We start from the raw sequence: 14,480 nt of genomic DNA, 5'->3' as shown, positions 1-14,480 counted from the left end.
CAGATATCCACCTTAATTATTGTGTATTTAAAAATCCCTATTTCCAAGGAGCTCAAGGCAGAGTACACAGTTTCCCCCTTTCCCACTGTATCCTCATAACAACCCTGTGCATTGCATCAGGCTGGGATGCAGCAACTGGTCCAATGTTGCCAGTGAGCCACATCATGGCCAAATGGGGATTTGAATCTGGGTCTCCCATATCTTAAACTAACACCAATACACCACACTATGTCTTATTAAAGCTTGCTGAAGTTTGGCTGCAGAGCCTGCATTTCTATTGCACAACGTAGTTCTGCAGGCATATGCACACCAATGTTGTGCTGGTGGAGCTAATTAAGAGAATAAGAGCTTTTCTACATGAAGCTGTTAATTGGCTCTTAATCTGCTGTATCTGCTTTCAGTTTCATCGCTGAATTGATATCCGAGCACTATACGAGGAATGTTTTCTTTCCTGCTTTTCTAATACATAACCTCTAGGTGGTGCTGTGGTGTAGTGGAATTGCGTAGCTACACTAGCACTTCATTCCACCATTCCCCAAAATACCAGACTTTCCCAGATACAAAACCCCGGCAAAAACACTCAGAGAGCATGGAAGAGGCCCTGAAGGATGATGATGTCTAAAGCATCCGCAAACTACCATGAGTGGGGAATCTTGAACGCACAATAAATGCTTCATGTAGAAAAGCTCACAGCTTGCCCTTAAGTGGAAGGTTTTTCTTTCCCAAATTGTGAGTGCAAATTGCGACCCTGAAGCGTGTGTGGGGATAGGGGCAAAGGGCCTTTGCCTGGCCCTGCTTCCAATCTGGATAGGGGGCTCTGTGCCGGCAATTTACATTGGGGGAAAAAAGACTCCATTTGCTCCAATGGGAGCTCTTTCCCCCATGCAAATTACAGGTGCACGTTGATCAGGATCAGGACTGGGTTAAAGCTCCTCTGTGAGATTTGAACCTATTATGCCAAGGTATTGGTGTAGCACAGTGGCTAAAGAAACTAAGCTAAACCAGTCCCTGGTTGGAATCTCGTCTCTGCCATTATCTCCGTAGGTGGCCCTAGACAAGCCATGTCCTCTCAGCCTCAGTCCCCACCCTCCCACCCAAATTTGAAATTGGGGTCGACTTACTTTACAAAGCCGATGTATGGATTACAACTTAGTTAATGCATGTGAAGCACTTTGAACACTTAGAAGCGCTATAAAAATATTACTTATCGTTATCATCAGTGCGGGGATTCTAATATGAAAATGGAAATGGACAAGAAGTGGACAAGGTGCTTTCATCTGTAAGGCTGACCACCTGCTTACTTGATCCTTGCCCATTTTGGCTCATTATGGGCTGCAGAGAGAAATTGGGTGAGGGGATCAGGGCGGTGCTGAACGCCTCCCTTGAGGAGGGAGTGATGCCATCAGCCCTCAAGGAGGCAGTGATAAGACCACTATTAAAGAAGCCCTCCTTGGATCCCCAAGTTCTGAACAACTTTTGCCCAGTCTCGAATCTGCCATTTCTGGGCAAGGTGATTCAGCAGGTGGTGGTGATGCAGTTGAAGGCACATTTGGAAGAAGCCAGTTATCTAGATCCATTTCAGTCGGGCTTCAGGCCTGGGCATGGGACAGAAACGGCTTTGGTCATCTTGGTGGATGATATGAGGAGGGCTCTGGATAGGGGCGAATGCTCCTTCCTTGTTCTCGACTTCTCAGGGGCTTTTGATACCGTTGACCACGGTATCCTCCTGGACCGCCTGGAGGGGTTGGGCATTGGAGACACCGTATTGCGGTCGTTCCGGTCCTTCCTCTCCGGCAGGTACCAGAGAGTAGCACTGGGAGAGGAGGTTTCGGACCCGTGGCTGCTCACTTGTGGGGTGCCACAGGGTTCCATCCTCTCCCCAATGCTGTTTAACATCTATGTGAAGCCCCTGGTGGCTATCATCAGGAGGTTTGGGGTGCGGTGTCATCAATATGCGGATGACATCCCTGTCCAAATGTCTGGAGAATCCTGTCCGTAGAATCCCTGTCCAAATGTCTGGAGACGGTGAGTGGCTGGATGGGGAGGAACAAGCTGAAGCTGAACACTGACAAGACCAAGGTACTTTTGGTGGGAGACAAGAGGAGGTTGGGAGATGTTGACCTGGTGTTGAATGGGGTACGGCTACCCTTGAATGACCAGGTCCACAGCCTGAGGGGCATTTTAGACTCCCAGCTGTCCATGGAGGCTCAGGTGTCAGCCGTGAGCTAGACAGCGTTGTACCAACTCCATCTGATACAGCAGCTGCGCCCCTACCTTCCGGACCATCTGCTCCCATCTGCTGTACATGCCCTGGTCTCCTCTCGTTTAGACTACTGTAATGTGCTCTACGTGGGGTTACCCTTGAAGACCGTGAGGAAGCTGCAGCTGGTACAGAAAGCAGCGGCTCACCTGATTAAAGGCAGCCCCTGGCGAGATCACATCACTCCAGTGCTGAAGGAGTTGCACTGGTTACCAGTTGTTTTCCGGGCCAAATTCAAGGTGTTAGTTTTGACTTTTAAAACCCTATACGGTTCCAGCCCAGCCTATCTCAAGGAGCGCCTCCAGCAACACCAGACAGGCCGCTCAATAAGATCAGCCTCGGATGGCCTTCTCTCTGTCCCATCAGCCAGGACAGCTAGGCTGGTGAGGACGAGGGAGAGGGCCTTCTCTGTGGTGGCCCCCACTCTGTGGAATTCCCTCCCTAGGGAATTCCACCATGCCCCCTCTTTAATGAGCTTCCGCCACGCATTAAAAACATGGTTGTTCAGGCAGGCATTTGGGGTGGGTTAGGGTATTTTTAGAAATATGTTTTTAATGTAGTATTTTATTGTTTTTAATTGTTCTTTTGTTGCACATCGCCCAGAGTGGCTGGGTGACCAGCCAGATGGGCGATTAATTAATAAATAAATAATTAAATTAAATTAATAATAGATGCTGACAAGTTATCCCACCCCCCATTAGTGATTCACTAGCCAATGGCCTTGTGAAAATTAAATCTGAAACCCCCCCCCAAAGGGGTGAAATTGGTAAGAGAAAGGTGAACAACCAACAGACCAATAAGCGAGGACATTCTCTCCAAAATACCGGTGAATAATAAAGCCACCATTTTACAGAAGTGGACCTTCAACAAGACTTCCTTCCCATCACCTTTCTTTGTCTTTGGGATGACTGTTTTAACATTAGCAGGTCTTGCTTGGCAGCCAAAAAGCCACAGTCCAGCCGATGAGCCTCATCATTGCTATTTACCTTGCTATGTGGCTGAGATTTCCCCCTGGGTTTGCACTGCACATCAGAAGCATATTCCAGAAAAAACAGTGGGGCACAATGGAGCAGTGCAGAGCTTGCAGCTGATTTAGCACAGACAGCTAAAAAAAGGCTGGCTGTGTAGCGGTGCCGAGGCAGCGCAAGTGAATCAATGCCTTTCTGCATCATGCTGTGCTCCTGGCACAGTCAAAGGCAACCTCAATTTACTTTCTCCTCTGGCTGGAAATGAACAAGCAGAATTCTATGTAAAGAGTATCCCCTGCAATATTTATCCCACTGCCCACATTAGATGACAGGCATTGAGGTCACTGTGGCAAGGCACACAAAATTTACTTTGGAACAATTTCAGAGGCTGGTTGGGTTTTTGTTGCTTTCGGGATATCTGGCTGCCAGATATTCTTTATTAGCTTCCAGGTTGCATTAGATTTTGCCATTTGTTTAACCTAGTTTAATTTTTTCTTTTTGCATGGAACTAGGCTTCCACAGGCGCACACATATCCCTAGCTAGCTGGGCAACGGGTTCTGTGCACCTAATTCTCCAGCCTGAACCAGGCAGCCAGGACTGTATGTACATATCCCTTTTTTTTTAAAGGGGGAAAACCCACGGATCCCTTGTTTGGGAAGCAGAATGGTGGCCTGCATTCACACACACTTCTCTGCCAAGCAGCTGATTAGTGGGACTACGGACCAAAACAGACATTACTTGAAATGTGTGCCTAGTGGCTAGGTCCTTTTCATTTTTACTCTACAGTAGGTGCAGGGCCCCCAATCTGGATCTTAAGAGCCCCCCTATCCCCCCTCAATTTGGTCCCAATCTGGATTGTGCCCCCTGCACCTACTCAGGAATAAAAATGGGGGAGGAAGACATAGCTGCTAGACACACATTTAAAATAATGCCTGTTTTGGCCCTAAAATGTTTAAACTGGGCTCTGCTCACACAGCCACAGTCGCAATGCACTCGCTCTGTTAAATCAGGGCCTGTGTGTGCATGTATATTTTAAATAATGCTTTAGATTTCCTCCACAATGACTTGATTAGAAAAAAGAAACTGATGTCGTTGCAGCATAGGGCGTTGATTTAAGAATGAAACGGAGGTACAGCTTGGAAAGCAATTCTGGCATTTGTTCTCTCTGGCATGGAGCCCATGAGAAGAGGAGTTTGCAGGGATGGCTAAAAATGCTGATATTTGAATGTGTATCCCACTCTGCTCAACAGCCCTCATGGCATACAACAGGGAAAACAAGAAGTGGCCAGTGCTGTAGTATCATGTCACAGATATAATAACATTTCAAGCAGAGAATCTGAGGAAATGTCCCTGTATTTTCTGATCCACAAAGCTATCCTGTGAAACAATTTGTTATCTCTTCACTCTGTGGCTGAAGAGAACCACAGTTTCAAGCCACACAAGTGCTCTTTAGGTCTCTCCTTCCCTCCATGACCATTACATTTATTAAAAATTAAGTCTGAGAACTCGAGTTATTCTTGCTTTATGATATGCTAGTGAACCCACATTTCCAGTGAACAGCTATGTACCTCCTGGGTTGTTTTTTTAACCACTTCCATCTTTTCTTCTAGCCACAGCAATATAAAACAACTGTGGTATTCTCACTGAAATCTGCTGGGGAGATGATTCCTTAAGTGTTCACTGTTTCTTTCCCTAAGGATATATTTTATTTAAACACAGTTTCTTCTAAAGGGCAAGCACATATAACTATGGGATTTTCATGGTATAGCTCCATCCAAAATGCTCCATTTCGAACACTGGGCTCCCCTGAGTTCGCAGAACTGGTCAAATATATTGACTTCCTCCCAGCCGCACATCACCAAGGCCCTTTATCACGGTCTATACATGAGAAGGGGCAGGGGAAGTGGAAGTTCCCAGTGACACTGATGATGTCATGGAGGAAAGTCTGCCTTCCTTATAGCAGTGAATATCTGAGGTCAGCCAAGGGGAAAGAAAGCTAAGATACTCATCCCCCCCAAGATTTTCTTGGAATTCTGAATGTGACCAAGTGAAGCAAAACTGGAAAGTTTAGAAAATGGCAGGTGGGATGTCATTTTTGCTTCTGTTGATTCTGTTACTGCTGTGACTCTGTGTGTTTAATTTTACTGTTAAAAAAACAACAACCCTGGACACGTAGGAATCCCTACGTAGATGTACATTTGGTGGATAATTATATAGCATGGATCCCCAACCTTTTTGGATCTGTAGGTACATTTAGAAATTTAGGAAACTGCTTTGGGCACCACCACAAAATGCCTAATCAGTGGATTGCTGCGTTGGTGGCTACCTGTCACATCTACAGATCTTAGGCTGCATCGTATTCAGCAAAAACTTTTGTGTCTATTGGACACTGCAACATCTCTTCAATAAGGGATTGTCTAATTTGATTAATTGCTGGCAGTCCAATACATGTAATACTTCTTTTAAACACATGTTTTGGCAATGCCCAGTAGTTGCTTCTTTTTGGGAGGATGTTATCATAGAATCATAGAATAGTAGGGTTGGAAGGGGCCTACAAGGCCATCGAGTCCAACCCCCTGCTCAATGCAGGAATCCAAGTCAGAGCATCCCTGACAGATGGCTGTCCAGCCTCGTCTTGAACGCCTCCAGTGTGGGAGAGCCCACCACCTCCCCAGTTTCCATTGTCGTATTGCTCTAACAGTCAGGAAGTTTTTCCTGATGTTCAGCCGGAATCTGGCTTCCTGTAACTTGAGCCCATTATTCCATGTCCTGCATTCTGAGATGATCAAGAAGAGATCCTGGCCTTCTTCTCTGTGACAACCTTTCAAGTACTTGCAGAGTGCAATCATATCTCCCCTCAGTTCTCTCTTCTCAAGGCTAAACATGCCCAGTTCTTTCAGTCTCTCTTCATAGGGCTTTGTTTCCAGTCCCCTAATCATCTATGTTATTAAACAGATAAATTTTGTACTGGAACAGTCTTCAATATTTGCTGATGTACATGCTTTTAAATTATTTACCTGCTTCATGGAAATTAAGTGGTCAATGTAAATAAATTCTCCATGCCCTTTTGACAGCTAAAAGGCTGATATTGCAGCACTGGAAGGATAAATACCCCCTACAATGCAATGGACCGAGGACCTTACAGCGCTTTCAGTATTTGCATGGGTGGCACCTTCAAATGGATACTTATTTGGGTACTTGGTCCACTTTTGTTGAACCCTATGTATAATTGCTAGAAAGTTGTACGCATTTCATATGTATTCATTGCTATGGATATATACAAGTCCATGTACATATATATAAAAAAAGAATTTAAATTAAAAAAAGTTTTGCAGGTGCCATGTTGGGGACCCCTTCACAGGTGCCACTGGAGGTGCCCGTGGCAGCATGGCACCCGCAGGCACTCTGTTATATAGCACGCACTTTACTTACGGAAGACAGTGACAAAGACAACTTGCTTTTTAGTTCTACTTCCAGCTAGCTGGCAAAGCTAAGGAAGAACACCGCCTATGTTACAGGAATGCCGGGTGATTACTGATAATGTGGAATTCAGCAGAACTAACTGCACCACTTCAACCACCCTGTGCTACACAATGAGGCTTTCTTGGTTTGAAAGGTGATCTTGGATTGTAAACAGCCAAACCTACCGCTCATTATTCAGGGCCATCCTTGGTGGATCCAGGTTGGGGTTTTCCATTGACTCCATCTGAGGGCAGCGTAAAAAATAATAAAGGGTGTGGAGGGCATCAGGGGACCAGGTGATGGGTTGCTGTTGTTGCCTGGTTTGTCGAACAGGACTCATGCCAGGGCGGAGGGTATTCAAACACTGCATATGGTGCATTGCTCGTGATACCAAATCACCTGGAAAAGGAGCAGAGAAGGAAAAAAATACTTATCTTTTAAAAAACATATTGATATTCATATGTTCTAATGAATGCCTTTCACCAGAGGTCATGAAAAGCCCAATCTAGAAGTAGCCATTTATTGTTTTCCATTTATCCTCAGAAAAAAATTAGTTATTTGTCTGTTTGTTACATTTATAGCCTGCCTTTCCTCCAAGGAGCCCAAGGTGACTTACATGATCCTCCTCCTCTCTATTTTATCATCACAACAATAAGGTAGATTAGGCTGAGAGTCGGTGACTGGCCCAAAGTCACCCTGGGAGCTTCTTGGCTGAGTCAGGACTAGAACTCAGGGCTCCTGAATCCCAGTCCATCACTCTCACCACTATACCACTGGCATAACTTTGATTTTAACCATTTTAAATGCACAATTAAGCTATTTAAGACTAGCTAGAGCTTCCTACTAGAATTAGGGCACAATCCTATGTTCACTAGACAGCGTCTAGATGGCCATAGGATTTTTTGGTTTATGGAAACCAAGCTCAGAGCCAGCACTACAAGGTCGGTACCCACAAATCCAGCTCCCTGCCTCCTCTCCCACCCCCTCATAGGTAGCGTGGGTTGTCCCTGGCTCTGCACTCATTAAAGCAGTGCAGAGTGGCCGAAAAGAGGACATTCCTGGGGGTGGGGAGGGGACTGCAGAAGAGCTGGTACGATGCGTCCTACCTGCTGTCTGGCCTCCACCGCCACCCTGCTCCGAGGCACTCTGACTAGACAGCCAAAATTAGCTGTCTAGCTGCAAATGCAGGGCGGCCAGAGCATTGAGGACAGGATCCCCTCTGGGCTCCACCTGCCCTGCACTGGATAGTCGGTCGCCTCTGAGTTTGGAGGTGGCTGACTATCCCCATAGGATTGCGCCCTTAGAAAATTAGGAAAGAACTAGGAATTAGAATTCAGTACCAGAGAAGTACTCAATCCTCTACCTTAGAACAGGAAGATTTCCCCCAGCATGCATCTTTTACATAAGGCCATTATAGGAAGCCAATTGAAGTGGGACACTTTGACCATAAGAAATCTACAGATTCTGTCATCTTTTATTTTTGGTCAGCAGGTACTTTCTTTTCTTTTTTTAAAGCAGGCTTGACAAACGTGACTCACCAAGGCAAACACAACTCAACAGCCAGATATGGTGGCTCATCAGGGCCCAACAAACCTCTTGTTTTTGCTGCCTGAGTAGGGCTCGGGGAAAAAAAGGTTGCTAAGCACCGGGCAGGCCACAATACATGGTTGGTGAACTCCATTCAGCTTGCTGGATCACATTATGTAGCTTTTTTATCAGGCTCATATACAGACAGGCTTATATTTTATTTAAAGGCTCGTAATACCAAAGGTCAAGATTAGAGTTCTGATATATCAGTGGTATGAATAAGTACATCACTACATTTTGTATATGTATAAACATAGGTTCCTATTTTTCTCTGAGAAATCTTCTCTTTCTTTAGACTCTACAGCTCACAGGAAAGAGTCTTCCATTGTTCATGTAGGATTACAATGCTGGGAAAGAGTAGAAAACTAGCAATGAGTACCTCAAGGTTCATTCTTGAAAAGCCACATAAGGGTGAACATTTACTTCCAACCACTAAAATAAGAAACTACAGCTGCAATCCTAAACACTAGGAAGTTTAGGGTTTTACTGGAGCTTTCTAAGGAATAAGCTGCATTGAAGTCAGTGGAATTTTGTTCTGAGTAGACTTGCACAGGCTTGGCCTGTAAGGCTGAAATCCTATGCATATTTACTTGGGAAGAAGTCTGGCTGAATACAGTGGAATTACATCTGGGTAAAAATGCAGAGGATTGAGTTACGCATTCTCTGCTCAGGAGGGTGAATCTTTTAGGTTTGAAAAAAATAATAGCTATTGTATGTCTAAGTATTATATTTTCTGTATGAATAACCATTCTGCTAGTACTGATCCACAGAACTGCACAATTACAGAAGAGGTACATCTGGAATTCAAATTTTCAGTGCAGAATAATATACATATCCCTTACCCTCTATTCCCTCCCTGCTGCACTGGCAACGTCTGGCCCCATTTTTTAAAAAGCTAGGGGTAAGATAATATATAAGGAGATCCATTCATTAAATGAAATCATTGAGCAAGCCAAATCAGAGCGTGGGGAAAGGAAGCTGCATTCAATCACGGACTTGTGCTACAAGCGCTTGCTTGTGTTGCAGAATATGTAGAGGTATGCTAAAACAAAATAAAAAGGGGGGGACCCTCAAATTAAGGCAGTTCACGAAATAAATGGTGAGACCTGTAAGGTATGTGTTGGCTTCTGACAGTAGCCTTCAGATGGAAGTGGTATGCTAGGGGAGAAATGCCAAGGAGAATATTTTTTCAGGGAAAAAACAGGCCAGCAAAGCACAACTAAAAGGGGCATTGTTGGGCAGTAGAGGCTCCAAATGCAGTTTGCATTAATCAAAATATAAGCAGACGTCCCAAACCTTGTATGAAAATATGTGTTTTCATGATTTTCCTCTGCCTTTTTAAAGAAATTAGGGGAAATGTGTGTGTGTGGTTTACTAGAAGGTGAAATTGGCTGCTAGACTGGAAAGTAGGCAATCTTAATGCACAGCACTGTCAAATTCATAGTTTCTAGGCTGAATGTGGCAGGCCAGCCCACCAAGTGCTCTTTCGGCAGCTCCAGGTGGACTGGGAGAAGAGTAGGTTTATGAAGCACTCTGTGGGATGCAATCTATGGCAGGCATAGTAGGTGCAACTCAGAACTGCTAGTTTGAGATGCCCAATTTCAATGGAGAAATACAGCCCTGTAGTTACCAAAACTGTGGCAATGCTGTGCTGGCCAAATCAGGCGATATATACATAAACTGCTGTTACACAGTTGGAACAAATTGTAAAGAAGGCCTTACGCACCTCCAGTTCCAGGACCGATCTACATTGTGCCCGCCATCGCAATGAATTCTGTGTCCCGTCGGGTTAAATGCTCTCGCATTAAAACATGATTATTCACACTCACCCATTTTCCCCATTCCAGTGCTTCATCGAATATGCGAACTCGGTTCACACTCGAGCGCTGTGCTGTTTTCGTGCTGTTTTCCTGCACGCGCTGGTCTGATCTTGGATGCTAAGCGGGGTCGGCCCCGGTCAGTAGTTGGATGGGTGACTGCCTGGGAATCAGGCTTCCTGCATTGAGCAGGGGGTTGTTCTATCCCTTCAAATGAGACTAAGTTTTACCCTCTCCCATCCCCCACTCTGGATGTGTTTTTTTTTAAATTAAGACGTTATCCTCACAGAATCGGGGCTTCTCCACAATGTTTTTTTTCTAACTGAGGCATGATCTTCAAAGATTCGAAGTTGTGAAGCTTCACAACTTCGAAGCTTTGAAGATCATGCCTGAATTAGAAAAAAAACATCGTGGAGAAGCCCCGATTCTGCGAGGATAATGCCTTAATTTAAAATAAAAAACACCATCCAGAGCGGGGAATAGGAGGGGGTAAAACTTAATCTCATTTGAAAGGATACAACAACCCCCTGCTCAGTGCAGGAAGCCTGATTCCCAGGCAGTCTCCCATCCAAGCACTGACCAGGACCGACCCCGCTTAGCTTCCAAGATCAGACAAGCTCGCGCACATCCAGCCCTTTGCTTGTTGCTGAGGAAATGAGGGCTGCTGAGGAACCTATGCGATCGGTAGCTGGAAGAAGACATGGGGCTGTCGAGAGCTGTGATTGGACAGGAAGGAAATACAAACACTGCTGCATATGGACAGGCGAGGGAGGGAACTACGACTGGATACAGTAGCGAAGGAGGAAAATCAGAGCACATTAAGGGGAAATACCAGGATATTAGGGTATTGAAAGCGGGAGCACGGAAGTGGGAAATTCCGGTTCCAATTCAAGGCGGCTACTGCGTAGTGTGAAAGGCGGGCAGTGAAACCTCATTGGAAGCTTAAAAAGGTGGTAAGTGTAGATCCAGCCCTAGTCAAGTAATTACTGTACTTCCTGTCTGTTCCCAGATCCTGCATAGGCTTTCAATCCTTACCTTCAAAACCCTCCATGGCCTTGCCTCTTTTATGCCTCTGCTCTTGCCTCAGGAGTGGGGAATCTTTCCGGCCTTGAAGGCTGCATGCAGTGCCATGTGGTGGGAGGGGGGATGGGCACACACACCTACATGCATGTGTGTGTACACATACACACATGCATATACATACGCACATGGAGACAGGATTGCTCAGGGAGGAGAAGGGTAAAGCCTCTTCTTCATGCACCCCCCACCCACCCCCAGATCCTGATTGGGATCACTGCTTCAGATTGCTAAGGGAGGGGAGGCTGGAGCCTCGTCCTCCCCATAGCAACCCCAACTGGGGTCTCTGTCCTGGTGCTGCTAACAGCCCAGAGGGGAAGAGTGAGTGAGGCCCCCCTGGGCTTGTGAGCTGATTGCAAACTGTGTGCTACAGGTTCCCTAGCCCTGTATACTGACACATCCGTACCTGTGACCTTCACACCTCCAGCTCCCACACGTTCCACCATCCCAAGGTCTCCTGCTCCCTGAAACTACTCTGTCCACCCTCCCTCGCTGCTTCTTATGCCTGGAACTGTCTCCCAGAACTCTTCCACAAGACCACCCCCTCTGACTTCAAATGCCTGCTCAAAACTCACCTTTTCTGTGAAGCCTTTGGAACAACCTCCTTCAGTCCTTCCTGTAACTAAGCTGAAGGACGTGTAATTGAATTCTTTGCATCTTCTCCCCCCATTTATCCCTGCTTCCATTTCCCTTCTCTTATTCTGTTGTTTCACTTGTGTCTATTTTTAGACTGTAAATCCCTTGGGACAGGGACCTTTTAGACCTGTTATTTGTAATGTGCCATGTACATTGACAGCACTGTAAATAAATAATAATGACAGTAACAATAATAGTAATATGTTAGAAGAAAGCTCTTTTTTTTTTTTGCATCACCATAGAAAATTACATCTAAAATACTCAGTGACAAAACCTGGATTTCTCCGAATAACATCCTAAAATGTTTATATCTTGCACAATGTGAGCCCAAGGAAAACAACAGCAGAGCCAATGGCAAGATTTCTCTCGACTTCAATAGGGAAAGGCCCCAACCCTTGTGTAAACAAACAAGTTATCCATTGCATATGAAACTCACTCAGTTCAGAGATGCTTCCAACACATGTTGCCAGGAGAGATTGTTCTAAAGTTCGAAGTTCTAGCTGGGCATAAGCATCAGCCCTTCCATTGCTGCCTATGGATCCATCGTTGTAAGGACTGAAGTATGCAGGCAGAGAAAGCACACCTAAGAAGGGACAGATAGCAGAAAAGAGGCTTGTGAGAAAGCACCAGAACAAATAAAAAAACAAAGAAGGATCCTCCATGCTTTGAATATGCAGTGCACTCGTATCAGACTTGCTTAACATGTGCACAAAATGGTCAAAAGTGCATGCTGTTGCTCCAAAGCAGAGCAGACCTTAACCTGACCAGTACTTTTGCCCATCTCTCTACCACTTATTCTGTGGTAAGCCACCACACTGCCTTATAGGAAGTAAATCTTGATTCCAGGGGTGCTTGCAGCCTATGCTTTTATGGTGCCATCGCCCTACCTCATTCATGGAATTTTAAGGGGTATCCAGACAATGACGTCTTCAATTGTAACCCTTCCATGTTCTCTCATCACTCCTTTTGTCTTAATTCTCACCACCAAAAATTTGTTGAGGAAAAGATGGAATAGTTGCACAGTGCCTTTTGACTGGTAGAGCTAGGAATAGTCCATCTGGAAGCACTCCAGGTGAGGCGAACTTCCAAAACCAACCATGATGCAGTTATATTGGTCAGTTACAACTTCTGCTATTATATCTTGTAGGGCCTCCCCATAGCTTAAGATTGTTATACTTAGCAGATATAAAAAAAGCCTGGACATACCTCCTGGAAACTTTATATACTACTCTGAGCCTAAAAAACAGCCTTCCCCAACCTGGTGCCCTCCAGATCTTTTGGACTACAACTCCCAGCATGCCTGACCATTGGCCCTGTGGACTGGGGCTATGGGAGTTGAAGTCCAAAACATCTGGAGGGGCACCAAGTTAGGCAAGGCTGCTGTATCAAATTGCTGCCTATCAAAGTGGTTAACCATTTGTCTCTGGAGCAGTAGGAGTGTTACAACCATGCTGAACATGGTGGACTTGTGCCCCCAAACATTTTTCTTTGGCGAGACTTAGTGGATGAGTTTTGTTTGCCGGAATGTCTGAAGTGCAATACTATTTGCTCCTTCCATTTCTTTTGTGCCACATTGTGGTATGGGTTATATAAACTAATTTGTGCAAGGCTATTTGGACTATCTTTCAATGGGCTAAAGCTGACCTAGAGGACTTTCTGGTCACCTCTAGCCCAACTCTCCAGGTGGAAAAGACTATATGGTCATTGAGAACCATTGGTGCTTATACCATTGTACACTGGACAAAATGAGTTCCAGAAGAAGAATACAGTATAATGACAGTGAGGTCACCATCAGTAGAAGTTGGACCAATTAGTTTTACTAGTTAGCATTAGAAGGATAAGGGACGAATAAATGGGCTTGCGTGGTGGGGGGCACTGCTGCTGCCTGGATGTGCCAGAAAACAAACAATGGGCAGGATCAAATGAGAAATAAGAGCCCCTTTCATTCAATTTTCAAAAGACTGTAATGCTGCATTGACTAAATCAAGTGATGTGTGCATAAACTGCCATTGCACAATTGTAAGAGGTTGTCGGAGGCAGATTGCAGCACCTCCAGCTCTAGTCAAGTTAATGGGAACTGTGTCGACTATGAATATTCCAAAATAAAATGGGCTAACATATTGCATATTCTCTTTGTGTGCTCTCAAGAGCAGATTTGAGCAATCAATTCTGGATCTCATGGCTTGTGCCTCCAAGAACGGGGGTGCTAGAATAAGTTCTGCCCACAGGGACAAGTGACCTGAGCAAGGCAAAAAACTGAGAACAAGCTGGAGGTTGGGACTGAGCCCCAAACATCAAAACTAGCAATCGTTCCTTTGCTTCCATATTTGCTCCGCAGCATTTTTTAAAAAATTTCATTTATTTCATTTCTATACCGCCCAATAGCTGAAGCTCTCTGGGCGGTTCACAAAGATTAAAACCAAGGAGCACACAATAAAACAATATAAAATATATAAAACATTAAAACCACAGTATAGCAATACAACCAGACTAAAACCAGAATAAAACCTAGCAGCACTGCAGTAATTTAAAATACAGATTTAAAACAGCAAAGCTAAAAGTCAAGAAAGCTAAAATGCTAAAATGCCTGGGAAAATAAAAAGGTCTTCACCTGGCACCGGAAAGAATACAGTGTAGGTGCCAGGCGAACCTCCCTAGGGAGCTCATTCCAC

The 14,480-nt window shown here is 45.0% G+C and overlaps 1 protein-coding gene across 1 annotated transcript in view; it reads right to left on the bottom strand.

Moving 5' to 3' along the window:
• ABTB2 (ankyrin repeat and BTB domain containing 2) overlaps positions 1 to 14,480 on the bottom strand; it is a 210,763-nt gene that overhangs the window by 55,257 nt on the left and 141,026 nt on the right. Inside the window, exons 2-3 of the mRNA XM_084851573.1 lie at positions 12,245 to 12,391; positions 6,877 to 7,090 (exon numbers count right to left, since the gene is read on the bottom strand). Of these exons, the coding sequence (XP_084707699.1) occupies positions 6,877 to 7,090; positions 12,245 to 12,391 (361 nt within the window). The remainder of the gene's footprint in view (positions 1 to 6,876; positions 7,091 to 12,244; positions 12,392 to 14,480) is intronic.

This window comes from Heloderma suspectum, chromosome 1 (genome assembly GCF_057233095.1).
Source record: "Heloderma suspectum isolate Gila_16-S chromosome 1, 16-S_ref, whole genome shotgun sequence".
In the NCBI taxonomy this organism is placed as follows: Eukaryota; Metazoa; Chordata; class Lepidosauria; order Squamata; family Helodermatidae; genus Heloderma; species Heloderma suspectum.
Note: the sequence above shows the minus strand (reverse complement) of the source record. Positions and strands in the feature narration are given on the sequence as shown.